This window comes from Halichoerus grypus, chromosome X, assembly GCF_964656455.1.
Source record: "Halichoerus grypus chromosome X, mHalGry1.hap1.1, whole genome shotgun sequence".
Taxonomy (NCBI): domain Eukaryota; kingdom Metazoa; phylum Chordata; class Mammalia; order Carnivora; family Phocidae; genus Halichoerus; species Halichoerus grypus.
In genome coordinates this window covers 101,054,646-101,082,630 of record NC_135727.1, presented here as the reverse complement: position 1 = coordinate 101,082,630, position 27,985 = coordinate 101,054,646, and the positions used below count along the sequence as shown (strand labels likewise).

Sequence of the window (27,985 nt, the reverse complement as noted above, 5' to 3'; positions counted from 1 at the left end):
TAGCTCAAAGTCAGGCATTATGATGCCCCCAGTTTGGGTTTTCTTTTTCAACATTCCCCTGGTGATTTGGGGTCTTTTCTGGTTCCATACAAATTTTGGGATTGTTTGTTCCAGCTCTGTGAAAAATGTCGATGGTATTTTGTTAGGGATTGCACTGAATGTGTAGATTGTTCTGGGCAGCATAGACGTTTTAACAGTGTTTATTCTTCCAATCCATGAACATGGAATATTTTTCCATCTCTTTGTGTCTTCCTCCCAATTTCTTTCATAAGTGGTCTATAGTTTCTAGAGTACAGATCCTTTACCTCTTTAGTTAGGTTTCTTCCTAGGTATCTTACGGTTTTTGGTGCAATTGTAAATGGGATTGATTCCTTAATTTCTCTTTTTTTCAGTCACATTGTTAGTGTATAAAATGCAACTGATTTCTGTGCATTGATTTTGTATCTTGCCACGTTGCTGAATTGCTGTATGAGTTCTAGCAATTTGGGGGTGGAGTCTTTTGGGTTTTCCACATAAAGTATCATTCATCTGTGAAGAGAGGGAGTTTGACTTCTTCTTTGCCAGTTTGAATGCCTTTTATTTCTTTTTGTTGTCTGATTGCTGAGGCTAGGACTTCTAGTACTATGTTGAACCTAGTGGTGAGAGTGGGCATCCCTGTCGTGTTCCTGACCTTAAGGGACAAGCTCTTAGTTTTTCCACATTGAGAATGATATTCGCTGTATGCCACATTTTCTTTATGCATTCCTACATCGACAGACAGGTTTTTCCATATGTTTGATATTGTGAATAATGCTGCAGTTGAACATGGAAGTGCAAATATCTCTGAGATGCTGGTTTCATTTCCTTTGGATATATACCCAGAAGTAGGGACGCTGGACCATATGGTAGTTCTGTGTTTAATTTTTTAGAGGACCCCCATACTGTTTTCCATTATGGCTATAACAAGGCACATTTCCACCAACAAAACATATACAAAAATTCCCCTTTCTCTACATCCTTGCCAACACTTTATCTCTCCTCTATTTAATAATAGTTATCTCTCCTCTCTTTAATATAACAAGGCACATTTCCACCAACAACATACAAAAATTCCCCTTTCTCTACATCCTTGCCAACACTTTATCTCTATTCTTTTTAATAATAGGTGTGAGGTAATATCTCATTGTGGTTTTGATTTACATTTCCCTCATGGTTAGTGATGTTGAACACCTTTTCATGTACCTGTTGGCCAATTGTATGTCTTCTTTGTGAAAATGTTAGTTGACTCCTTTTAATAATCTTTTGTTCATATATTTTAAATCTAAATTGAAACCATCTTTTTGTAGGGTATTGCTAAAATGTGGAATTTGAAATATGACTTCATAGAAATCGACTGTATATTTCTACATATGTATAATTATGTATATCCAACTGTGCATAAGAAAATAGTTCTAGTGATTTGTCCATTTTTCTTAAACCCTAAGAATGAAGCTTGAGTGATTTAGTAGCACTACCCAAGCTCTAAGAATGAATTAAAGGAGCAGATTTATTTGAATATAGATGTATTATCATTTTTTAATTTAGTAGCTAAAAAGACGTTTTTTCACTTTTGTTTTAAAATACATATTCATGTAGAGATCAGAATGGCAATATACATTATTACATTTGGATCCCCATGTTATAATTCCATCTGGCCTTTCACATCAAGTCCTCAATAATAACCAACTACTATTATATAATATATATCTAACTATTATATAGCAATAATCAAACACATTATATGCTTACTATTTTTTGAGCCCTTTGTTAGAGTAATGAAGTAGTATAATAAATGATTTCTTGGGGTGCCTGGGTGGTGCAGTTGGTTGAGAGTCCCACTTGGTTTCGGCTCAGGTCGTGATCCCTGTGGTGAGATCGAGCCCCGCATTGAGCTTTACACTCAGCATGGAGTCTGCTTAAGTTTCTCTCTCCCTCTTCCTTTGTCCCTCCCTGCCCCCCACCCCACTCATGGTCACTCTCTCTCTCTCTCTCAAATAAATAATCTTTAAAAAAAATGATTTCTTACTTTGAAGAATATACAAAATCATTGAATTATCAAGATATATTCATGTTCAATGATAAATAACATTCTACTCATGTAATTGTCAGTGTATGTAAAAAACAAAGTATAGAATTCAGATAAGGGAAGAGATCAATATGATCTAGATTGATCCACCAAAGACTTTGCAGAGAAGGCAGGACTTATTTGGAGTCTTGAAGGGTGGATTGGATTTGGACTGGTAGTGGTAAGAGAGGAAAGTGTTCACTCAGAGGAAATGGCGTAAACAGAATGTCAAATGGAATACATGACATGCAGTAAGGAAATTCTGTGAATAGGTTACCATAGTTGAATTTTGGGATTAGAAAAATTGATATAGGTATATATTGGGATATTGGATATCAGTATAAAAAGTAAGAAGCTTACCATCTGGGTATTATGGGACTAAAGGTATTTGTTCTTTTTTTTTTTTTTTTTTTTTATAGCAACTACACAAAAGGTATTTGTTCTTACAACTATGATGGGAATGGACTCACAGGAGAGGGACTGGAGACAGGGAACACAGACCAATCAAAATATAATTTCAGTTGGTCAAGGAGGAAAGTATTTTCTCTACTCATGTCATTTGAATGGAAACTTAAAATAATAAGTTGATTCAGGAGACATTTGAGGTTTGCTAGACCTTGTGAACAGTCACAAAAGAAGGACACAGGAGAAAGACCATTTCAACTTACTCTGAGTTTTCTTTTCCATGACACGAGAGACATTGACGATGCCAGTGCCCACATCTGGCTTGGTATAAAGTTGTTCCTCACACTTGCTGGAAAAATGATATTTCATAATGGCTTGGTTGCATGTTAACGTCACTTTGTTTCAGATCTGACATTTACATTCTTTTATATTGGTATAGTTGTAAAGAGAAACTGTATTCCTGGATTTTGGCCAGAAATTTCTTTTATAAGAGAGTTTTAAAGATAAACTTCAATGAAAGACTTTGGTTTGGAAGAATAAAAATACTACAGTTCTCGTCAATTCAACAAATTGAATATCCTCCATAAAAGACACTGGATAGACCCTGTAAGGGGTACAGATATGATTAAACCACAATCATGCCTTCAAAGATGTTATTAATAATGAGAAGTATAAGAAAAAGAGCTGATGCAAAGCTGATAGTGAATGCCATAGTATACATAGAAGCAGTGTGCTATGGGAATCAAAAGGAACAGAAATCATTCTGGTGAGGGAACCAAGAAGAGTTACATGGGACTTTGGGTGTTCAAGGTGGCCCCTGATAATTTGGTCGGGGTTTATAAGAAACTTAAAATATTTTTGTTTAGAAAATATAAATCATCATACATTGTTGATTCAAAATTTTTATTTTATTCTGTAGCCAAAAAATATTTTTAAATGTGAGTATCTAATACATAAAAATGTAGAGAAGGTATCTAAGATCTGATGAATGGGGAAATTGACAGTTAGCTGATAATTACCAAGCTTTTACTAACCAGTTCCAATTCCTTAACTTTTTCTTATCACTGAATATGTTTATTAATGTTTAAGTTTCTTATTTATTATATTCTTCTTTGCAACTGTGGAATCAGCTAGATAAGTTTCTGTGCCTATATTATGTCCTGTTGTGGAATCTTGCCATCTGGAATATAACAGTTGTTTACATATTCTCCCTTTTGTGACATACTTTATATTTAAAGAAAAATATGATGGGAATTATTTGGACTCAGCATAGAATGTATTTTTATTCCCTCATGTAAAGAAATGTATATAAAAATAAATATGACATTTGTAGAGGTTGTACTACACCTAATTCACTGAGTAGTGATGGGAGCTAAGGTTCAATAGATAATCTGACTTTTCTCTTAAAACTTTTGTTTTTGGGGCTCCTGGGTGGCTCAGTCTGTTTAGCATCTGACTCACATCATGATTTCAGGGCTGTGGGATCCAGCCCCTTGTCGGGCTCAAGCGCTCGGCATGGAGCCTGCTTGAGATTCTCTCTCTTCCCCTGCCCCTCCTCTCTCTCTCCCTCTCAAGAAAAAAAAAAAAAAGTTGTTTTTATCAATTTTGATGCTTTTTAGCATTAAATAACAGAATGCATGAGTGAAAGTGCTTTAAAAATAAACAAATACAATACATTAGACAAAGTCAGGCATTAGGAGATTATAAGCATAGTCAGTTGCTCAATAAAGTTATTAGAGATTCATTTTTGCTCAGCCCATCTCAGCCTGCTGGCTTTATTTTAGGCATGTGCACTAATAACCACAAAGTTTCTACTGAAATTCTCATGTAACATCTTTATATAGTTAGTCTTGAGGCTGGTTGAGTAGCTCCTCATCTTGCACTTCTCTTTTTCCATAAGATAAACCTTTTCCAATGTTTCACAGCATATTTCCCATTACATGTCATTGACCATAATTACATTCCACGCTTGTAGATAAACCATTGTTCGATAAAAGTAATGAAACAGCCACAAAATTGGGATTCTTAGGGAAGAAGAAAGAGGAAAATTGCTTTGGGGAAGGTAATCATCAGTGTTCTCTGTAGAATTACGGTATGTCAGTTGGTACTGCTCATTATGTTTGGTGTCCAATATGAAAGCTGGTGATATCTTTTAGTCATAGCAAATTAAATCCTCCATGAAAGTCAATATTATCTCACCTCTTCTTGTTACTGATGAAAAAACTGAGGCCTTGGAAAACCAATTGATTTAGTAAAGATCGTGGCACTGTGTAGTAGCAGGACTTGAATTTGGTTTACCAGATTTCTACTCTAGCATTTTTCTCTATTATGACCTTTTTCTGTTTAATTTTTTGTCTTTTATTAGGCTAGTTGAAAAATACTATCATTGTGGGGGAAAAATGGACCAATACAGTTGAAGTTCTTCTAGGTTAGACCTGTATAGAGAAAGTAATGATTATATCTTTGAAAGATAATTCACATGAAAGTCTTGTTTTAAACAAACTTAACTTAATAATAATAATAAAAAGAAACAAACCTATGTTAACATTTGGATTTTTAAGCCAAGGACTGACAAAAGTGTAATTGCTTTTGGTTATCTTCATTGAAATTTATGATAAGGAAAGGTAAGGATGCTCTTTTCTCTGTTTTTTTTTTTAATCTAATATCTTAATCAAATATATTTTTCCCATTAAGATAAACATATTTTTTTAATTTCCAAATTATTGCATTTTCATCCCATTATGTATTTTTCAAAGATGAGTATTGGGGCTAATTCTATATTGTTACCTATATATTTTATGCTGTAGTCACTTAAAAAGTGTTCACAAGTCTCTTATTTAACTCAGACTTTGAACCTAGGGTGTTCTGCCACTAGTTTTACCCTTTCCCCAACAAACACATTTCCTATTACCTTAGATAGTTTTCTTTAAAAAAAAAAAAAAAAAAAGATTTATTTATTTATTTATTTGAGAGAGAGAGAGTGTGCTTGCACCCACATGTATGGAGGTGGGGAGGGGTAGAGGGAGAAGGAGAAAGAGAATCTCCAGCAGACTCCCCGCTGAGTGTGGAACCCAACCCTGAGATCATGACCTAAGCCAAAATCAAGAGGCAGACACTTAAGTGACAGCCACCCACGTGCCCCACAGCCACCTTTGAATCACACTCATAGGCAAGCCCATCCCAGATGGCCCAGTAGAGCCATATTCTTCACTTTGTTGGAATTAAACTCTGCATTTATTTTTTTAGTTTGTTCTTATCTTAAATAATTTTCCTTCATGTGTTGACTAACACTGTCTTTCACGTAGAAATGTATGACCACAGAATACTGATGAGAAACTTTGGAGTCTTGGTGTATTTCTCAGTTTTCCTCAAATCGAACTCACTAGCAGCTTTCTACCCTGCTGAGGAAAGCCAGCTCCCTTATTTTTTACTAAAAATCTCCTCCCCAGGCACCTTTATTGGTTAGTCTTACTGCTTATTGACAAAACAAGAAAGAACAAACTCTTCTCTTCTTCCAAAGAAGGAAAAGAATGTATTTGGGAATGTGAACTAGCAGATGATCAGAGGAGCTGTTTTTATTTGCTGGTAACTGTTGCTGAACTTCAGAGTCAAGTGTGTTAGCTCCACATAATGCATTAGGTCTCCTTGGCTCCCACACTATTTGCACTTCCAAGCCAGGCCTGGATCATTTTTGGTTACTAACTTGAATGTGAGCTATTAAGTCATAGGTAAATCTTCATTTTATGGAAGTGTAGAGGGCTCCCTGTACATCAACAATGACAGAGGTGTGTATCTATCAGTGGTGTTTTATGTCTTTGAATCCTTGCCTTGGACCATTCTCAATACTCCTTTGCTATGAATAATTCTCCCCTACTGCCTTCACATTTTTCTAGGACATCATAGGTAGTATAGGAACTGATACAAAGAATCCTTCCTCTTTCTCCTGACTCTACTTGTTGTATTCAATGTACATTCAGGCTATGTTGATTGTCCCTGCCATTATTCCTTTGCAATTCTGGCTTTTATCTCAAATCTTTTCCAACAACCATTCACTAATTTATCTTGGTTATCAGTATGATTACATTTTCTGACTTACTATATTTTGTCTGTTCTGGGAAAAGTACTCCCTAACCACCCCCCTGCCTGATCTGCCTGAATTGTTGCTCTTGTGTTATTCCTTGTTCAGAAATCAGGGCCCTCATCCTGGCATCCACACCCTCCACAGTGTGGCCCTGGAGCTCCTTTGTCTGTTCCCACAGTGCTTGTCCCTTCTTACCTTACATACAATTCAAATTGTACTTCTTTAATGAATAAACACTGTACCTCCCTATATCCTTGTGCTGTAGTTCTTTGCCTTTCTGATGGAATACACCCTTTTCTGCTCCCCAAACACAGTCTCTTTGAGATCCGAGCATTCTTCAAGGCTGTCTCATGTGTTGCCTTCTCCCTTGAGCTTTTGTTTGAAATTCTTGCCTTCTTTTTACCTCAGTAGTTTGTTTACTTCTCTGTTTTCTTTTACTGCTGATTATGGGACTGTAAATCAGGGCTGGTGTCTTAGTGACGTTAGGCAGTATTTCTAGTGCATAATATTTTTATGACCTCTGACTAGCTTTTGTGGAGGCTTTGAGGCTGTGAAGTCACTGTTATACTGAGAACACATCTAATTCATCTTTTAACACCCAGGTCAAGCTCTTCTGATTCACAGCAACATTCTGTTTACTTTGTTTACAACTCAGTGTCAATGCCAGTAATATTTTAAAATGTTTTAATGTAATTCAACAATTGATGTACTATGCTTTAGCTCTTTTTATATATTTTACCTGTATATCCTCTAATTTATATTTCTTTTCATTGAAACTAGGCCACGGATATCTGTGACCCTAATCCAATCCTGATGCTCATGCTTTGTGTCTACATGTATGAAAGGCTCCCTACATATCTCCCCAAGAAGGTGGTGCCCTTTCATTGTACTCTACATGACACTGTGCTGAGACAGGTAAGGATATATTTGGAGTGAAACACTTCACAAGGGTTTTAGTTATTTCTTTTCTAACCCAAAATTAACAGAAGTATCAATATGATGTATTAAGCCTTAGCTATTTATAGCAGCAATGTCCACAATAGCCAAAGTATGGAAAGAGCCGAGATGTCCATCGACAGATGAACAGATAAAGAAGATGTGGTATATATATATATATACATTCATACAATGGAATACTACTCAGCCATTAAAAAAAAAAAATGAAATCTTGCCATTTGCAATGATGTGGATGGAGCTAGAGGGTATTATGCTAAGTGAAATAAGTCAGTTAGAGAAAGACAATTATCATATGATCTCACTCATATGTGGAATTTAAGAAACAAAACAGAAGATCATAGGGGAAGAGAGGGAAAAATAAAATAAGACGAAATCAGAGAGGGAGACAAACCATAAGAGACTCTTAATCATAGAAAGCAAACTGAGGGTTGCTTCAGGGGAGGGGATAGAGGTGGGGGGCATGACTCGTTCATGGACATTAAGGAAGGCATGTGATGTAATGGGCACTGGGTATTATATAAGACTGATGAATCCCTGACCTCTACCTCTGAAACTAATAATACATTATATGTTAATTAATTTAATTTAAATGAAAAAAAACACAAAAAAGGAGGGAGTTGGCAGAAAATGAATGTTTTGATACTTCATTTTAGCACCATAAAAATGTTTGCCATCTTGGGGCACCCGACTGGCTTAGTCGGAAGAGCATGTGACTCTTGATCTCAGGGTCGTGAGTTCAAGCCCCACCTTGGGTGTAGAGATTACTAAAAAATAAATAAACTTTAAAAAAATAAGCCTTAGCAAATATTGCTTCTTCTAAAGAAGAAGGTTTAACAGAGTGAAAGGGACAATTTTTGCTTAATAGTAACCATCACCTGCAATGAAATGATGATTCCTTGATTCATTTGATGAATGGGGTTTGGGGTGGTGGAAAATGAAAGGTACTTTGAAGGGCAAATTTTCTGAGGACACTTGAGACCCATTTCATGTGCAAAGGGACTGAGACCATAAGTGCAAACTTGTGTTCTGAATATACTCAGCTTTCCTTAAGGGAGTGGTTTACACATCCAGATGGATTTTATTCAGACGAGGATATAGAAAGGGAAATAAAAATGAAAGTGTTCCTGACCAGGGCCACCTAATTCCCAGTAAAGGATATTATATACCCAAGAGCTGCTAAATGTGTAATGGTGGATTTTTTAATTTGCAGAAAAAAATCAAAAATGAAATTTGAAATCCTGTGACAATAACAAATCTGTATAAATGTCCATATTTGTGAAGTGTTCTCTTTGAGAAATATATTGTCAAGGGTCATTGACCTCAATTTGTTTTTCAAGCTTACACTTGTGAAATATCTTCTAGCATACAGTTTTAAATTGCTTATGTTTATTTAAGATTGTTCCTTCTACTAGTTTTCATAAAATCTTCAACCAGATTTATACGTTTCTCCTTGTTTCTTTCTGAGGACACTGTGGGCTGGTAGAATCTTATTTCCTGCAAAAATTACTTTACCTCTTTGGTCAGATCATGTTTATTCCTTTTCTTCAGGCTGTTTTATGTATTCCTCCTCATACTTAGTTGGGAGGGTGTAATTTTATACATTCGATGCAGAACTTGTCCATATTTGCTCTTCAGAAGATATGTCTTGGTGATTTTTGACTTGTAATTGTAACCTCTGAGAAAATATATAGCCTCTGTGATGATATGAATGATGGTTGGTAAGGATTCAGTTAAAAATCGGGGAAAACGCAGGTTCTTGTCTCAACATGTAAAGGGCTCAGTTTAGGGTAAGGAAAGCGTCTCCTGAATTTTTTGTTAGCATACATTGAGATATGATTCCTTTTTATGAATTTTTTTCTTTTAATCAGGAAAAAAAGATATAAAACTCTTTAGAAGATTTTTTTCAACAGTATTTACTCTGATAATTCCCTAACTGCAATGATCCTCAAAGCCTGGAGCTGTAATTATATTGGAGAGGTTTTTTGACTTCAAAATAAAATTTCTAAAGAGTTAGAAATGTTTTGATTAAGCCTGCAGAGTCTAGGATGAGTCTGAATTAGATTAAGCAGTGATTTATTACAGTTAGTTTTAATTCCAGTTCTCTAATTCTGTCCATGTGTTTGTATTTCTTTATGCCATTTAATTGCCACTATTTTTTAAAAGTAGTTAACAACACTAATATTTAAATATAAATTTTAATTGTGATGTTAAAATCAAATTAAAGCATATTAAAATGGAAATAGTTCTTTCCACATTTAGCTCTTTACTAGAAATAATGTTCGTATTTTAAGATTATAGATGAGGGGTGCCTACCTGGCTCAGTAGGTAGAACATCTGACTCTTTATCTTTGGGTCTTGAGTTCAAGCCCCACGTAGGGCATTGAGCCTACTAAGAAAAAAAAAAGGGGAAAAAAAGATTATAGATGAAATTATACAGATATAACTTTGATTTTTCACAAATGTAGAGTATGTCTTTTGACAGTAACAAAAATTAAATTTAAATGCAAGAAAATGTCAGTTATAACAAGCTTTAGTTTTAAATTTCATTTAAGAAAAATCACTGATTTGGAAATTGCTGAGAACATTTGGCATAGTTTGCCCCTATGCATCAACACCATAAATGACAGTGCTTAAGTCATTGAATATCATTTTTACCAACATTTTCATCACTCTAGAATAAAAAAGAATCTCAAGAAATGGCTACTAGAATTGAAAAAGTATTTGTGCAACTATATGTCAGTAACAGAAACAGAATCCTGGAACCAGTAAAAAATAGAGTGATCATTGAAAAAAAATATAGAGAGCGTGTGATTTCCAAGACATTTTTTTTCTGAGACATTTTTAAATTCAGTTGAACTTTTCTTCTCTCTTTTTGAAGCAGAATTTACACAGAAGCACAGTAGTTAAAGATAACTATTAAACAGTGAAAGATGAGCTATCTTGCAAAAGGTGCAAAAGGGGAATTGAGGCTCCTTGAACAGATTTCCTTTGTCCCCATTTACCACTTACCACCCCAATGTGAAATCCTGGGTGGAATAATCTGACCACAGGTGAGCCCAGTGCCTTTGTGTCATATATAGGATATGACATAATGAGAATGAGTGGCTTCCTTGAGATCTCAGGGCTGGTTAGGGATGTTCCAGGACTAAAAATCAGTAGCAGCTCATAGGGAATCCTCATGATTTTTCTACATTTCCTTTCAGAAAACAGAAATTAGTTCTCTGGAACTTAAAATTACTTGGTCTATTCATTAATACTTCAAATTCATACGTACATATATAAAAAATAAAAAATAGGGGTGCCTGGGTGGCTCAGTCATTAAGCGTCTGCCTTTGGCTCAGGTCATGATCCCAGGATCCTGGGATCGAGCCCCGCATCGGGCTCCCTGCTCCGCGGGAAGCCTGCTTCTCCCTCTCCCACTCCCCCTGCTTGTGTTCCCTCTCTCGCTGTGTCTCTCTCTGTCAAATAAATAAATAAAATCTTTTAAAAAATAAAAAATAACACACTGGGTTTGTCTTGGCCCCATTATAACTGATACTATACATAGGTAAGCAACATGAGAACCCCAATTCCTTGGTGTAACCAAAGATAGAAGAAACTCTTCAGCAACAGTGTACTTCTCCTGGTAGTTAACAAACATTCTCATCGAAACATAAAACTAGTTAATTATTTATTTTTTTAAGATTTTTTTTTTTATTTTAGAGAGAGGCAGAGAGAGAGAGAGAGAGAGAGACAGAGCTGGGGGAGGTTGGGATGGACAGGGAGAGGCAGAGAATCTCAAGCACACTCTGTGCTGAGTGTGGAGCCTGAAGCAGGGCTTGATCTCACAATCCTAAGATCACAACCTGAGCCAAAACCAAGAGTTGGACACTTAACTGACTGAGCCACCCAGGTGCCCCTAGTTAATTTAATCTTTAACAAATCTACCATATTCTGTACAAGTCACCATAATCGCTATAAGTCACTATAAGTCACTCTAATCACACATGGTGCTAATTGTTAATTCTTCAGAAATCTGTGACTATACTTCCTGGGCTGCATAAGTTGCACTCACCTTGTTGTCACTCTAATTTGGCCAGTCATGCATTTCCCCCAGGTCATCTTTCTCCTCTGAGTCAGTACTTTCCATGATAATCTGGAGTCTTTCCAGTGTGTCTGTTTTTTGGGGTGTTTTTTTTTTTGAATCCATATTATATTCTATATACACCCTTGGATATTCACAGTTTTCATGAAATATTCTCTCTAAAAATGAAGTAACTTGTCTTCACATACCCTCCCTATCTTGGCATCAGGAAGGAAGGGACAGCCAGCCCCTTGTTATACTACTGCTTCGAGTCAAGGCCACCATCATTTTCAGCCTGGGCCTCTGTTTTTAAAAGTACACTCCTTATAAATCTTTCTACACTGAGCAGCCTGAGTATCCTTTTTGTAAATTGGATTATATAAATTCTGTTTAAAATTCTCCAAAGATTTCCCTTTGCAGTAAGAATAAAATCCAAGTTGCTAACTTTGGATTTTAAATCTTTGATAATCAGGTGTTTTTACCTCTTGTCATTTCCTTGCTTGAAAGCTTGAAAACTCCTTTTCCTTGCTTATTCTGCTAAACTATATATTTATGTTATCTTTAAATACAAAGTCTGCTTTCCTCCAGTTAGTGCACATTAGAAATATTTTCATGATTAAAATGTATAACTTGCTTTGATGAAAATAAGTGCTAAATTATGTATTTTTAAAATTCATGATCTTATGTATGCTCTCTTCTTCAATATAGATTCTACTGAAAAATCCAAGCTTGAAAAACTTAGTGTATAATGCTATAATTATTGGAAAAGATGCCTCTGACTTCTCCCTTTCCCAAACAGGGAACATTGTGACAATATCTCCAAAGTAAGTGTTTTTTTCTTTTAAATTTTATTTCACTGAAAATATCAACCCTAGATATTTAATGTGTATTATAATTATAAAAGCGTGGCCTGGATTTGTTTTTAACTGGTATACATATAATGAAAAGATCATCACTCAGACATAGATAAATTATGTATATGTTGCTGAGATTCCTCACCAATTTTGTTAAAATAATTCTAACAACATAAAACAGTTGCTTATTATGTATGCTTTTAATTTTAGTTTATTTTGCACGCATATGGGCCATAGAGATTAGACTAAGTTTTTTCTTTATGTACTGTAGTTCGGTTTCCCTTAGGAAACTCAAACCAGTATGTAAATTTTATATAGGTTATATATATCATATATATAATGTTATTATATGTCATTCTGTGTATATGTTATATATAGTTGTTTCTGAGCAATGTGCTCATTGTAGAAAATTTAGAAACTATAAAAGTACAAAGAACAAAAAAAGTGAAAGACTGATAATCTTACCTTAAAGATACCCTCAGTGTTGCCGTTTTTCTGTATCCCTTCACTGTCATTGTGTTTATATGTGTGGATAGATGCATAGATAGAGAAATATAAGCATATATATATATATATATATATGCTCCCAATTATAGTGATTTTCTTTAAAGTTTCATTTCTATATGATTCTGTTCTCATGATGCTTTTCTTTAATGTTTCTACTACTGTCCTACTTTCAAAAATAAAGTACAAATGAAACCCCCAGAAATTAGTCTTGAGAAATTAAACATGAGCATAATATATGACTCTTTCCAGATCAACAAATCCTATTAGATATGTCAATGGTTTTTTTTTTTTTTTTTTTAAGATTTTATTTATTTATTTGACAGAGAGAGACACAGTGAGAGCAGGATCACAAGCAGGGGGAGTGGGAGAGGGAGAAGCAGGCTTCCCGCTGAGCAGGGAGCCTGATGCGGGGCTCGATCCCAGGACCCTGGGATCATGACCCGAGCCGAAGGCAGACGCTTAACGACTGAGCCACCCAGGCGCCCCAATATGTCAATGGTTTTAACGATGGCAAATATTCTTATTACAAAATACAAGGATGATAAGAGGACAGCTATGTTAATATCACAGGGGTTCACAAATTTAATAACCACTAATTGACTTCAGCCAGCTTAAATTTTAGTCATTGCCTTTGCATTCAATTGTTTTTTCCCAGTGCCAAGTGACAGATTATAACTACTAAAGTTACTTCACCTGGTTATCTTTTTAGTTTTTAACTAGACATTAACTTGAGTTGCTCTTCACATTGTAATTATTATTACTTCTAGCATATCAAATGCAGAAATAATTGGAAATCAGGGCCATTTTAATTGCATTTAAAATACCAAGAAACCCAGTTGTAACAGTGCCCTTGGTTTGTGTCATTAGCCTGTGTTTGTTTTCTTCAGTTACTTCTTCATGCTAAGGAGTATATAATTTATAAATTCTGAGTATTCATGGTTGGTACTACATCCAGATTGAACTGAGTGTGAGGAAAACAATTCTCCATTCTCCTGTTTCTATATTATAAATTAAATGATTAGAATAAAACTCTTTGTAAAAACAACCCACCCATTTTCTAAGTTATACTTATTACATGTCTGTTATAAAACACAACTTTAGTAATACACGTTCAGTTGAACGTTGTCACAGTCCCATTTTTCTTCCCACAGGACTTTGATAATTGAGATCTGTTCTCTGCCTTTCAAATAGGTTGATACAAGTGAAAAGGACTTATGTTTCTCTCTGCTTTTTTTTACTCATAAACCCAATAACCTCTTCCAGTATTTCAGAGCTCTCGTTAAGTGGAAATATTTCCTAACAATCACACTAAGCCTCTGATATTTTAGCTTAATATCACATTTCAGTTAACAAAATTAACATTTATAGTCTTTATTATAAATGTAAAACCTGTACATCGTTATAAGTTTGTTACAGAAAAGTATAAAGAAGAAACAATCACCTAGAACCCCATCAGATAAGCACAGTTAATTCATCAGTTCATTTCCTTTTAGTCTTTTTATATGCACAAGTATGTTTATTATAGCATATGGCTAGTTAAATATTTACAAAATAAATGCATTATATGTAAATATTAAAACAATGCTTATTAAATATTTGCTACGTACAAAATCTATATAACATGCACTTTGTGTACCTTTTCATATTTAATCATCCTAACAGCCATATTAGTGTCCTCATTTTCCAAAAGAAGACACTGAGCAGAGACCTTAAATCATTTGCCCAATTTTCCCTGCTATTAAGTGGTTAAGCGGTGATTCAAAACCAGCCAATCTAAATCCATTGTTGGCACTTTTATTCAGTTGACACCTGTACATATTGTGTGTTTGTGTGTGTGTGTGTGTGTGTGTGTATCACATGCATACAAAGCCCTTGGCATTCAATAAAATGTGGCTTTGACTATTTGTAAGCAATCCTGAAGATTCATGACATGTAATTGTATCATTTTTTGCTTCTCCAGGAGCTGGTTTGTGAGAATATTTCACTTGGGTACTTGTGAACAGTACTTCCTATTAACTTCTCAGCAGTGTGCCTATTGTACTCTTTATACACCATTGCACCACTTATAGTCTATATAAATATAGACATATTTATAAATATTAGCTTCTTGAGGTTTTGATACATGTCATGTGAACATTAATCGACCATATATTCATGTATACCTACTCACACATGTAATCATGAGTACATATATTCATATTTTGACCATATTACACATATACCTATATTCTTGTTTTCAACTTATCTTTTTTTAATCAAAATTTAACTTATTCATGCTTAACAAGTCCAAATATGCGGAGGAGTTTAAAATGAAAAGCAAGTCCCTCTCCCCTCAAATCTGTCTCTAGAAATCCATTTCTTGAGCCACCTACTTTTCACTCCCTCATTTATGTCTCATTTTAGTTCTTCCAGTGGTTACCTCCAAAATCGAAGTAATCTATATTATCTTTGCCAGTATTTTGGTTATATCAACTTCAGAAATAATCTGTTGATGTATAGCTATAATATTTAATGATCTAGTTTACTTCTCCAGATTTATTGCCCTCCCTCCAAACATCACCAGTTTTATCTTCTACTTAGTACTTTTCCAAGAGTGACAATCTATTTTATAAATGTTTCTTACACCATCAGTATAAAAAGTATCTTTTGACTCCTTTTTTAAATTGAGAAAATCAATAAATTGAGAAAATCACTAAAGAAATGCATACAGTCCTTGATGTCTCTTTCCTTCAAGTAGACCATTTCTAGAGCACTTTGCCTTTTCCTCCTAATTGGACTGATTGCTTTCCAGACCGACTGAAGAGATGTCAATAGTGGACATTTTTTTTAAAGATATTACTTATTCATTAGAGAGAGAGAGAGATAGCATGAGTTGGCGGAGAGGCAGAGGGAAAGAAAAGCAGAGTGCCTGCTGAGCAGGGAGCCCAATGTGCGGCTCGATCCCAGAACCCCGGGATCATGACCTGAGCTGAAGGCAGATGCTTAACCCCCTGAGCCACCCAGGTACCCCAGTATTGGACATTTTTTATTTCTCTTTGGATAGAAACTATTATCTTTTTCTTTCTTAATCTACTTACTTATTTACTTAAAAATCCTTATGAAACGTAATAAAAAATATGAGAGGTAAATTTTCCAAGATTTTTCATTTTTAAGCATGTCTTTTTACTACCCTTACCCTTGATTTATATTTTGCTTGGTTTATTATGCTAAGTTGAAAAGATTTTTCCTCATAACTCTTAAGATAATTGTTCCCCTGCCTCATAGTATTCAGTATTTGTGATGAGAAAGTCTACTATAATTCTGTTTTCCAACACCTCTAGAAGTTTTTAGGATCTTCCATTGTGTTCTGATACTGTTCCAGAATGCATCAAGGAGGGTGTTTTTTTATTTACCATTTGGGTACACAGTGTTTCCTTTAACTATGAAGTTGTTTTTCATAAGCCTTTCATAGATGAAATAATTAAATTGTTTCTTTCATAATTCTCTCCCATCTATTTTCTCATTTCTCATTTTCCAACCTGTAGTTGTTGGATATTGAACCTGTTCATTGTATCCTATATTATCACTAGTATTTTTTGTATCTTTGATTTTTCTTCTTTTTATCAACAAGCCTTCTTTTCCAAGTGTTTCCTTTAGGGGAGAGGGGCAAAGAGAGGGAGAGAAAATGAGAATCTCATATATATATATATATATGTTAAGAATACTTTCATTTTTATTGAGTATCTCTTTCATAGCATCCTGTTCTTAAATTGGGCTTATCTTCGTAAATGTCTCTGATTTTTTATGTATTCAACTCTTACCTAAATATTTTTATTTTCTTTTAGGTCAATTGTTAATGTTTATTTTGTTTTCAGTGTTTCATGTTTAAGGATTTACTCTAATGCCTTGTGGTACTTGTTTAGCCATTCATCGGTAATAATACGGCAATAGAAAAATATATTGTTGTTCTGTGTATACACACAAACTTTTACCTTAGGGTGAAAAACATTCTGCTTTTAGGCCCAATTGCCCAGCATCCTGCACTGGCCTTGAGGACAGTGAAATTGTCTGAACCCTGTCTTGCCCTCCATGCAGGTGGGCATTTCTAGAAATGGCCTCTCCTGGAGTCTCCAGGCCAGCTTTGTTTCCTTCATTAACCTCTGTTCAGATGCTCATTGATAGCTTCTTCCAACAATCAGCTTTTAAAAAAATCTCTTTCTTATCAGTTTAATGAGATTTCTCTTAGGTGATAAATCTGGGCTTCAGATGCCATTGTCTAGAACCCTACTGTCATGTCATTTAACAATTAAATGCTGGGCTTTGATGTTGCCATGTCCTGCTCTAGGATCCAGCCTCATTTTTCTTATTCAGAAAATGAGGATTGGGCACCTGGGTGGCTCAGTTGGTTAAGCTTCCGACTCTTGGTTTTGGCTCAGGTCATGATCTCAGGGTCATGAGATCGAGGCCTATGTCAGTCTCCCTGCTCAGCGTGGGGTCTACTTGTCCCTCACTTTCTCCCTGCTCCTCCTCCTCTCTTTCTTTCTCTCTCATAAATAAAAAAAAGTAAAACGAGGATTGGAATATTTACCCAAAGTTTTGTCAGTAATAAATGTAATTAAATAGGCAAAACACCTAGTACCGTAACTGGAACATAGAGGAAGCAATAAGTATTTGTCCCCTTCCCCCATCCCAGTTCGAAGTGCTGGTTATTCATAGATGAAAATATATTAACACTACTCAGGGCGCCTGGGTGGCTCAGTTGTTAAGCGTCTGCCTTCGGCTCAGGTCATGATCCCAGGGTCTTGGGATCAAGTCCCACATCGGGCTCCCTGCTCGGTGGGAAGCCTGCTTCTCCCTCTCCCACTCCCCCTGCTTGTGTTCCTGCTCTCGCTATCTCTCTCTCTGTCAAATAAATAAATAAAATCTTTAAAAAAAAAAAAAAAAAACACTACTCACAAGTGTTTGCAGTCTAACAGAGTGGCCTACAAGCAAATTCACAATGAGGATATAACTTGATAATTGTTTTATTTGTGTTGTGTGTATAGAACTAGTGAAAAATGGAAAAAAAGCACTTAAGTATTCTTGGGGTAACCATGGACGTGTTTCCAGAAGAGATAATGTTTAATTCTCTGTATATATGGAAAACAATTATTTCCTTTTCTAGATGTATTTTATTTTGTAGGCTTGAATACTATTATTAGATGGTTCTTTAAGCATCTTTTTAGCTAGACTAAGTAATTTCATATTTTTGTTTTTACAAATAGGGTTCAGAAAATATTTTGTTTTCTTTAAAAAATGGCAGCATTATCATTATCAGATATTATATAATTATCTATGTGTACCACATCCTTGGAGTCTGTCTAAATCATGATTAATAATGGCTCTTTCTGACAGCTGTGGATTTAAATTCCAAGCCATATCATTTATATAGAAAAGATTAAACAAGTACATCAACATATAAACAAACGTTTACTTTTGCATCTAATTTGATGACTAAATTTAGCTATAACCATAGAGTTACTACATAAAAGTAAAAGTATACTTTTGGAAGAACATTCTGTTTCTTTTTCTCCTCATTATTTTCATTGAGCCATATGGGCACTGACATTGACTAATATGTTATAAATTATTTTCCATCTTTTCCAAAAGCCGAGTTGAAGTACCTTACAAGAGACATGTAATATCATGATTTTTTTTTAATGAGAGGGAGGCAATTGAAACAAAAAGAAAATAAAATAAAAGGAAGAAAATTAAGATGATGCCTATAATTATACACATTTTTAGAGACCTAAGACACTTACCTAAGTGGACCACCCATTTGATTCTGAACTTTTTAATACATTCAGGAAGGGATCCCTGTCATTTACATGCCTCAATATGACTACAAAATTTCAAATCTTCATGGTCCTTAAACCAGCCATTGATCTCATAAAAAGGATATTTTATTTAAAATATGTTTCATAGGATTTAAGTATAGGTCCATAAATTCATTTATTAAGTGCATGTTATTTAGATTGTGGTCATTCTGATACACCTTTTTAAAATCAACTTCCATGGAGAGCCAATCTCCAAGCAAGTCCTATTGATTTTACCAAATATATCTTAAATTTGACATCTTTCTTCTTATCACCTAGTCCACATTAAGTTTAATGTACCATCATCTTTAAACTAAGTGTAGTTTAAATAGACTACTAAAAGATTTCTCTGCAATCCATCCTCTATCTTAGAATGGTAACAATTTTTTAAATGTAAATTTGCTTACATCACTCCTCTGCTTAAAATATTCCCATAGCTTCCCATTACCATTAAGATATAGGATGATTATCTCAACATGTGGCCTTTCATAGCTGGCTCTTGGATATATCTGTATCACTAACACTCTTGCTCTCTAAACTTCAGTACCACTGGCCTCTGGTAAGTTCTTCAAACACTTAATTCCTCCTACCAGAGACCTTGTATACTTCTTTCCTCCCCTGCTCATTCTGGCTAACTCGTTCTCGTCCTTCATATCCCATCTAGCACATCCCTTCCTCTGACCCTTCAGACTATACCACACTCCCTGTTACATGCTCTTATACCACTTCCTAGCACATACATAATTCGTAATTTTCACATTTATTTTGTGATGACAAAATTAACGTCTGGCATGCCCTATAGAATGTAAGATCCAGGAGATCAGGAATACTGTGGGTTTCTTTCTAATTACTATATCCCAAAATCTAAAACAGCGCCTGGGACATTATAAATTCTCTCAAAATTGAATGAATGAATGAATGAATGACTTGATCTAATGATGAATTTTAGAATATCTAGAAAAATCCTAAGTCACTCACAGGTATCCTAACACAGGGTTTGAGCCTATATACCCTGAAAAAGATCTCAAGGTCAAATATTCTTTGTTCTTAATTAAAGTCATGAGCTTTTATAATGACCAACAAAATATCCCTTTGCACAAATTGAGGAGATTAGTGATGGCATATCTGAGTAAAAACCATCCCCACTCCTGCTACGTGTGAGTTGTAATTTTCCCTAAAAAGCAGTTTTGAGAGTATTTCTATTGATTTTGAAAGTCCTTAATTCACTTTACTTTTTGCTGCTCCATAGACTTACCCATTCATCATTAATTCCACAAGGATTTGGGGGAAGTTAATTCAAAGTTGGACACTGAGAGAATCTATTCCAATCTCCATTTCCACATATGGGCATCCTAGGAGAAGGCAGTAGGTGATAGTTTGCACAAAGGACTAACTGTGATAACTATGCTAAAAGCCAGAGCAAAAGCAAAGGTAAAATTTCCCCAAGACTTTTCACCCACAGCTGTGTCAAGGCAAGGCAAGTCTGAAAGATTTAGCCAGTTAAGAAACACTGAGCCCATTTTTTTTTTTTTTAATTCGAGGACTTCATTACTTAATAAACAGTGAAAACAGAAGTTATCAAAAGGGCCAGATCCCCATGTCCCTTGTGCAGGTTAATACCACAACAAAAGGGCTTTTGTTGATGAATGCATCATGCCTGGTAGGACACCTGTTGTTGACAGCCAATTTCATGCTGCAACTAAGCAGTTTCATAGCCTGTAACTCTCCCCTGAAGGGGGCTAGGTAGTAACCCTCCTACTGCTTCAGAATGTAGGAGGCAGGGGCGCCTGGGTGGCTCAGTCGGTTAAGTGGCTGCCTTCGGCTCAGGTCATGATCCTAGGGTCCTGGGATCGAGCCCCGCATCGGGCTCCCTGCTCACCGGGAAGCCTGCTTCTCCCTCTCCCACTCCCACTGCTTGTGTTCCCTCTCTCGCTGTCTCTCTCTCTCTCTCTGTTAAATAAATAAATAAAATCTTAAAAAAAAAAAAATGTAGGAGGCAATGAGAAACTGATGATACCCTCTCAGGCGAGGTAGGGAGGCAGGTGAGAAAGGTTCTTGTAACAGCTCTTCATGTGCCTCTATGCTCTTCTGTTACGAGAGGATCAAAGGCTTTCTGCCAAGACTTTATCCACTGCAGTTAAGCCTTGTATATGTGGCCTATGCGTTGGCATGCCGGGATGCCATGGTGTAGTCATTCCCCTACAAACGGGTAAGTTCAATCTCCTCCAAGTCCATAGACTCCTTATCGTTTTACTGTGTTTTAGACTAGAAAGTTGAAGTTTAAGAGAGATGGATGTGGCTTTGTGTTTTCCTTCTTTTATTTATGTGTTTCTCTCAAAAATCCTGCTACTTATATACCATTATTTTGATTCCAGATTTAAATTTTATTTTCAACCATGGCGTTAAGTATTTTTTGAATTCTTAGTCATTCTCATTTTTTTCTCTACGTGACCAAAAAAAAAAAAACAGTGATATGATATGATGTTCATCTAAACAGTAGCACAGAGTGTCCTATGAATTTCACACAAAAATACCCACGTGATTTCCTGCGGCTAACTGGAAATCCATTACTTGGTAAATTATATGTACATTTGAAGGGAACTGTAGGTTTTACAGATTGGATCAAGATGTTTCAACTGATGACAGTAACTGGATTGTAGGCTTGCTGGGATCTGCAGCGGTCTTCACTTTTATTGTAGAAGTGAGTATATTGCAGAGTATAGGCCCTGGGCACGTGATCTACCCTGAAGACCTACTTGTTGTGCCTTTTTAATAAAATATTTCTTCTTTTATCTTTTACTAAATAGAAACCAAATTACTATCACTCTGAAATTCACCAGTCGCTTCCTTCATCCTGCTGAAGCTTCACTGCTATTAATTTCAAAACCTAGGCATGCAATAGGAGGGACTACAATGACTTTTGCTCTTAAGGCTGAAGTCCTCAATTTTAAAGCCATTGTAAGTAAATTTTACCTCTTTCGTGTGTCTTCTCTTCTCAGGCCATGGAGTGTCCCAAGCACAGCTGTTCCTCCAAGTTTTCTCTCTATACAGCTCCTGTTCTTTGAGAGCCTGTGTACAGACACACGTGCACATAATTACATTTGCACAATTCTTGGCTTCTGTGTCTCTGATATTCTTGCTGTGATACTCTTTCTGTGGAAATAATTCTTCAATTTTATAAGAGGATTTGCTTGTATTGAGTCTTCCTTTAAGGTCAGATTTTTAGGATTATGTTTGTTCTTTTCATAATGGAGTCATTCGCTATACACATAGCAACTTACATTCCCTTCTGCTGTGGAGACTTGTGATTTAAGGTAAAGCAGTCCCTGGGCTTCTGTCTATGTTTTTGTTTGAATTGAGGGTTGGTGGTTTATGCAGCAAAGAAAATGTTTCTCTTCTCTGATAGGAACATTCATCAATTTATCTTGAGTGCCCCCTGGATCAAATCCACTCTAAAGATAATGCTAAGACTGGCATTTATTGAGAGGCGATAACGTGAGAGACAGAATTCAGTTTATATCTCAAAGGATGGGGGAGAAGGATTTTTAAATCTCTATAAAATAGTTGTGATATTGCTATCATTGACTTTTTATAGCTGTTATTTTGTCTAAATATTATTTTATACCATGGATGTATGGTAAAGAAGAAGTAAACTTGTTATGTCGCCAGATTTCCACATGGATTATAAAGAATTTGGGGTGTGCAGTGGCATGAGTAGAAAAAAAAGAGATTGACTCCAGTAATGGCCAGTTGTGTGAGGAGAGCATTAAGTTGCTCACATGGACAGACTGATTTACAAGGTACAGACACCCAGAACAGGAAGCGGGCATTTGATTATCACTGAGATGTGTGTCGTGATCTTCAGATTTCCTCTTGAATAATAAATTCTTACACTTCCCAACCCTCTCACAGGAATTCTCCAAAATAAAACATTGCTTTGCCATATGTGTCTCTAGACATGGATGATTTTAGTTTGTCATTTACATGGTTCTGGGGCAGAAAACCTGACACCTGAAGTTCATGCAGTCTGTTTACTTCTCCATCTGGCTACTCATGGTTTTAGTAATCCAGGGAGTGGGCTGGATAATAATGGAGAAATGAAATAAGATAATAACATGATCAGTCTAAAAATGTAGAATTCCTAGAATCTTATCTTCCATGCAAGTCCTTCGGGTAATTCGAAGTTTTAATTTTAGATGTGTGCTTTTATTACAGTACAAATAATGTCAGTGTGGCCACCGCATTGTAAACACAGGCATGCCACACTCATACACAGATATTCATGCACTCACAGAGCTATGCATGTGCACATACATACACCTTGTTTCTTCCTTATGTCATGTATATTAGGTATAGGTATGATTAATTTTCGAATGTGAAATCATAGTCATTAACAAAACCAATTTTAAGGAAATCAGTTTAAGAGACACTGTTGTGACAAATAATTCAGTAAATGTGGTAAAATCTATTTCTGTCCTTCCCACCCAGATTTTAGCAGTACACTATTTGTGGGACAAGGGAGATTGCATAAATTAATATCACTGTAATATTTCAGTGTACTATTTTTTAGGTACTTTAAGTTTGTATATTACAATTCAGGTTATTCATTTTTGTTACTTTCATATAGAATTATTATTATTATTATTATTTTTTACTTTAGGAAGTTTTATGTTGCAAATCTCCATGTTATAAATGGAAAGAAATTAATGTGAATGTTAAAAATCCCTTCCATACTGCTGGGGACTTCAGGTACGTTAATATAACATTTTCATATAATTTCTTTGCAATTAGTCATATCCAATCTTAAGGTGAATAATTTTTTTCAACATGAACCATTTTGAGGAGAAATTTTATGTGTTTACATTACAATAAATTTATGAACATCATCAGATAAAACAGAACAAATAATTAAGATAAATCAAGTTTTCTTAAAATGCTATTTGATCTATTTAAAGCTAAGAGTGAGCATATCAAATTTATGAATTTTGTCTATGAGCTTTCTGTTTGTTGAGCTATTCTAATCTTTTATTTTTTAAAAATGTATAAATAGACTTTTTTACTTCTAATTTTATTCCATCTATTAATTTCTGAAAATAAAATCCTGATTCAAGCAGAACATGCATTTTAACTTAAGGCATCATGATTAATTAAAACTGTACATTTACCATGTAGGGGCATCTGGGTGGCTCAGTCGTTAAGCGTCTGCCTTCGGCTCAGGTCATGATCCCGGGGTCCTGGGATCGAGCCCCGCATCGGGCTCCCTGCTCAGCGGGAAGCCTGCTTCTCCCTCTCCCACTCCCCCTGCTTGTGTTCCCTCTCTCGCTGTGTCTCTCTCTGTCAAATAAATAAATAAAATCTTTAAAAAACAAACAAACTGTACATTAACCATGAATTTGTGCATCTTGAGATTTAACAACAACAATAATAACAACACAGGTTTGAGATGAAAATAAAATGCTTAAGTATTATTTAAAGTCATAATAGACAAGTATCTTTATAAACTTATATATTGACGGAGAAAACGGTCAGTGACACCCATGTATTGCTTCAATTATGCACTGTTTCCATTGGCTTTAGAAATCAGATCCTCACAACAATGCTTGTGTTGAGACTAGAAGCTGTATGTATGCTTATTATTTTAGTATTTGATAATATCCAGTTTTTAAAATCACTATATTCCTAGGCTTTTGGTAGTTTCTTATTAATAATCATTTATTATTGATAAAACAAATTTTTTGTTAAAATAGTTATTGGTGAATTTATGGTTCCTATGTTCATGTAAGGGAGAGTTTCATTTACTGTAATTTTATTAAAGTGTTATATCAGAATGCAAGGAACAACAAAAAAAGTCAGAATATGTAGCATTAATCCAGTATTAAACTATGCCCTTAAATGAACCAAATGACTGACTCCAGTTCTTCAGAGGAAATCAAGATCAAACACAATTAGTCTTATATTCTAGTGGTAGAGCTGAAAGGAAATCTCAAAGTTCCAGGAATTGGTAGACTATTATAGTTTTATGTCTTTCAAAAAATCATAATATTTTATTGTTACTTTATGGTTTATCTCAGATTGAATTAAAATTCAATCGGAGTTGGTGCATGATTTGTTTGGTAGAGGACAAGGCTCCTTCCGCCTTTGTATGAATGTGGCCCTCAAACTTAGGCAATGGGCATATAAACTCAAAATTTTAAAACCAATTACAAAATTTGTAAAGTCAATATTTTACAACAGACATGTATTTTAAAATTTAAAAAAATACAATAGAAAAGAAAGGAAATTTAATTGCCAATTCATTCTTCTGGAGATTTTTTTTATGTTATAAATACCATAACAATAAGTGAACTAGCTTTTAATGTTACACTTAAAAAATGAGAATTATTAACAATCTAATATGAAACATACTTTAAAACAAAATTGTCCATATATTTTCCCCAAAATTATATGCAGTGCAGTGACCAGATCTGATCACTTTTTAATCAAAATTTAACACTACTTATAACAAAAATGGCAACCCAACCTAGATTTAACAGAGACAGGATTCACCCACATGCCTCTGTCTACCAGATTAGTGGTTCTCAAATTCCTCTTTTGCAGAATGCAACTATTTCTTGCTATATAATGCTTTTTTATATGTTATAAGATTTGATTTCCTAGTATTTTGTTGAAAGATTTTACACTTATAATCGTAGGGTTTAATGGTATAATTCCCTTTTCTAGTGATGACTGTATCTGTTTTTTTGTGTCATTAATACTAGCCTCCAAGAATGATTTGGGAACTGATCCCTTCTATTCTGTTTTTTTTTGGAAGAGTTTGTGAAGTATTGGTATTAATTCTTTTAATCTTCAGTAGAATTCACAACTAAAGCCATCTGGGTCTGAGCTTTGCTTTATGGGAAGTTTATTTCATTACTAGTTCTCTCTTTATTTGTTATAGGCCTAATCAGATATTTATTTCTTCTTTTAATCAGTTTTGATAGTTTGTGTCATTCTAGGAATTTGTACATTTCCTCCACATTATCTAATTTGTTGGCACAGACGTTTTCATAGTATTCTCTCAGAATCCTTTGATCTTCTTTCCTTTATTCTTGATCAGTCTAGGTAAACATTTGTCAGTGTTATTGATCTTTTCAAAGAACATTTTTTCTGGTTTTCTTGATATTCTCTATTATTTATTGAGGTAGAATTGACATATAAAAAAACTGCACATGTTTAATATATACAATTTGATGAGTTTGGACATATGCATGCAACCATAATACTATCACCACAATTAAGGTAATATACATATCTGTCACTTCCAAAAGTTTCTTTGTTACTTTTTTTTTTTTTTTGGTGGTAAGAATATTTAGCATGAGACTTACCCTCTTAACACTCTTTTTTTTTTTTTTTTTAAGATGTTATTTATTTATTTATTTGACAGAGAGATAGAACAAGTAGGCAGAGAGGCAGGCAGAGGGAGAGGGAGAAGCAGGCTCCCCGCCGAGCAGGGAGCCCGATGCGGGGCTCGATCCCAGGACCCTGGGATCATGACCTGAGCCAAAGGTAGCCACTTAACTGACTGAGCCACCCAGGCGCCCCACCTCTTAACACTCTTAACAGATGTTTAAGCACACAGTACCATGTTGTTAACTCTGTTGTATATCACATCTCTAGGACTTATTCATCTTGCATAACTGAAACTTTATATAACAACTCTTCATTTCATCCTAGTACCAGTTGTTAGCAACCACCATTCTCTTTCTCTGCCTTTGGAGTTTGACTATTTTAGATACCTCATATAAATGGAATCATACAGTATTTGTCCTTCTGAGACTGGCTTATTTCACTTAGCATAATGTCCCCAAGTTTCGAACATGTTGTCACATATTGCAGGATTTCCTTCTTTTTTAAAACTGACTAGTCTTCCACTGTAATATATACACACACCACATTTTCTTTACTCATTTGTCTGTTGATGGACATTTGGGTTCTTTGGATTGTTTCCGTATCTTGGCTATTGTGAACAATGCTGCAATGAGCATGAGAGTAAAGATATCTTTTTGAGATCCAGATTTCAGTTTTGTTGGATAAATACCCAGAAGTCGAAGAGCTGGACCACATGGTAGTTCTACTTTTAATTTTTTGAGGAAACTCCCTACTGTTTTCCGTAGTGGCTGCACCATTTTACATTCCCACCAACAGCATGCCAGTGTTCCCTTTTCTCTAGGTACTCACCAACATTGTTATATTTTGTTTGTTTTGGTTTTTGTGTTTTTTATAATTCTGACAGTTATGAGGTGATATCTCACTGTGGTTTTGAAATGCATTTCCCTGATGAGTAGGGATGTTCAACATGTTTTCATATACATGTTGGCCATCTATATGTCTTTTTTGGAAAAATGTCTATTCATATCCTCTGCCCATTTTTTAACTGGATTGTTTGATTTTTGCTTTTGAGTTGTATGAGTTCTTTATAAATTTTGGATATTAATCCTTTATCAGATATATGATTTGCAAATATTTTCTCCTATTCGGTAGGTTACCTTTTCATTTTTATGTTACTCTTATATAGCTCTATTCCATTTCCCCATTTTTTGTAGTATTTTTGTCAGACATATTGTATCAATGGTGTTACAATGATCAGTAATGTTACTAACATTTTTGGGTATTTTTTTTATTTTGTTTAATTTTTATGATCTTAAGAGAGCTGAGAGAAGAAAGGACAGTGTATTAGTTTGCTACGGCTCCCATAACAAAATACCACAGACCGGTGGCTTAAACAACAGAATCTTATTTTCTCACAGTTCTGGAGGCTAGAAGTACAAGATCAAGATATTGGCAGATTGGGTTTCTTCTGAGGCCTCTCTCCTTGGCTTGCAGATGGCCACCTTCTTGCTGTGCCCTCACATGATCTCTTTTCTGTATGTGCACATCCCTGGAGTCTCTGTGTGTCCACACTTCCTCTTGTAAGAACACCAGTCAGAATGTATTAGGGCCCACTCTAATGGCCACATTTTAAACTAGTTGCCTTTTTAAAGGCCCTGTTTCCAAAGGCAGTCACATTGTGAGTGTACTAGGGGTTAGGGCTTTAACATAAGAAATTTGAGGGAGGACACAATTCAGCCCATAACAGAAAGTACACGTTTATAATTTTCATTATGTTAACCTACTTATTTATCATTTCTGGTTTATTTGTTTCTATGGATTCTCGTTATCTTC

At 35.1% G+C, this 27,985-nt stretch overlaps 1 protein-coding gene across 1 annotated transcript in view; it reads left to right on the top strand.

Moving 5' to 3' along the window:
- The window catches only part of CFAP47 (cilia and flagella associated protein 47), a 495,766-nt gene that overhangs the window by 222,867 nt on the left and 244,914 nt on the right, over nucleotides 1–27,985 (top strand). The window contains exons 36-39 of the mRNA XM_078064042.1: nucleotides 7,350–7,484; nucleotides 12,298–12,413; nucleotides 21,592–21,742; nucleotides 23,445–23,533. Of these exons, the coding sequence (XP_077920168.1) occupies nucleotides 7,350–7,484; nucleotides 12,298–12,413; nucleotides 21,592–21,742; nucleotides 23,445–23,533 (491 nt within the window). The remainder of the gene's footprint in view (nucleotides 1–7,349; nucleotides 7,485–12,297; nucleotides 12,414–21,591; nucleotides 21,743–23,444; nucleotides 23,534–27,985) is intronic.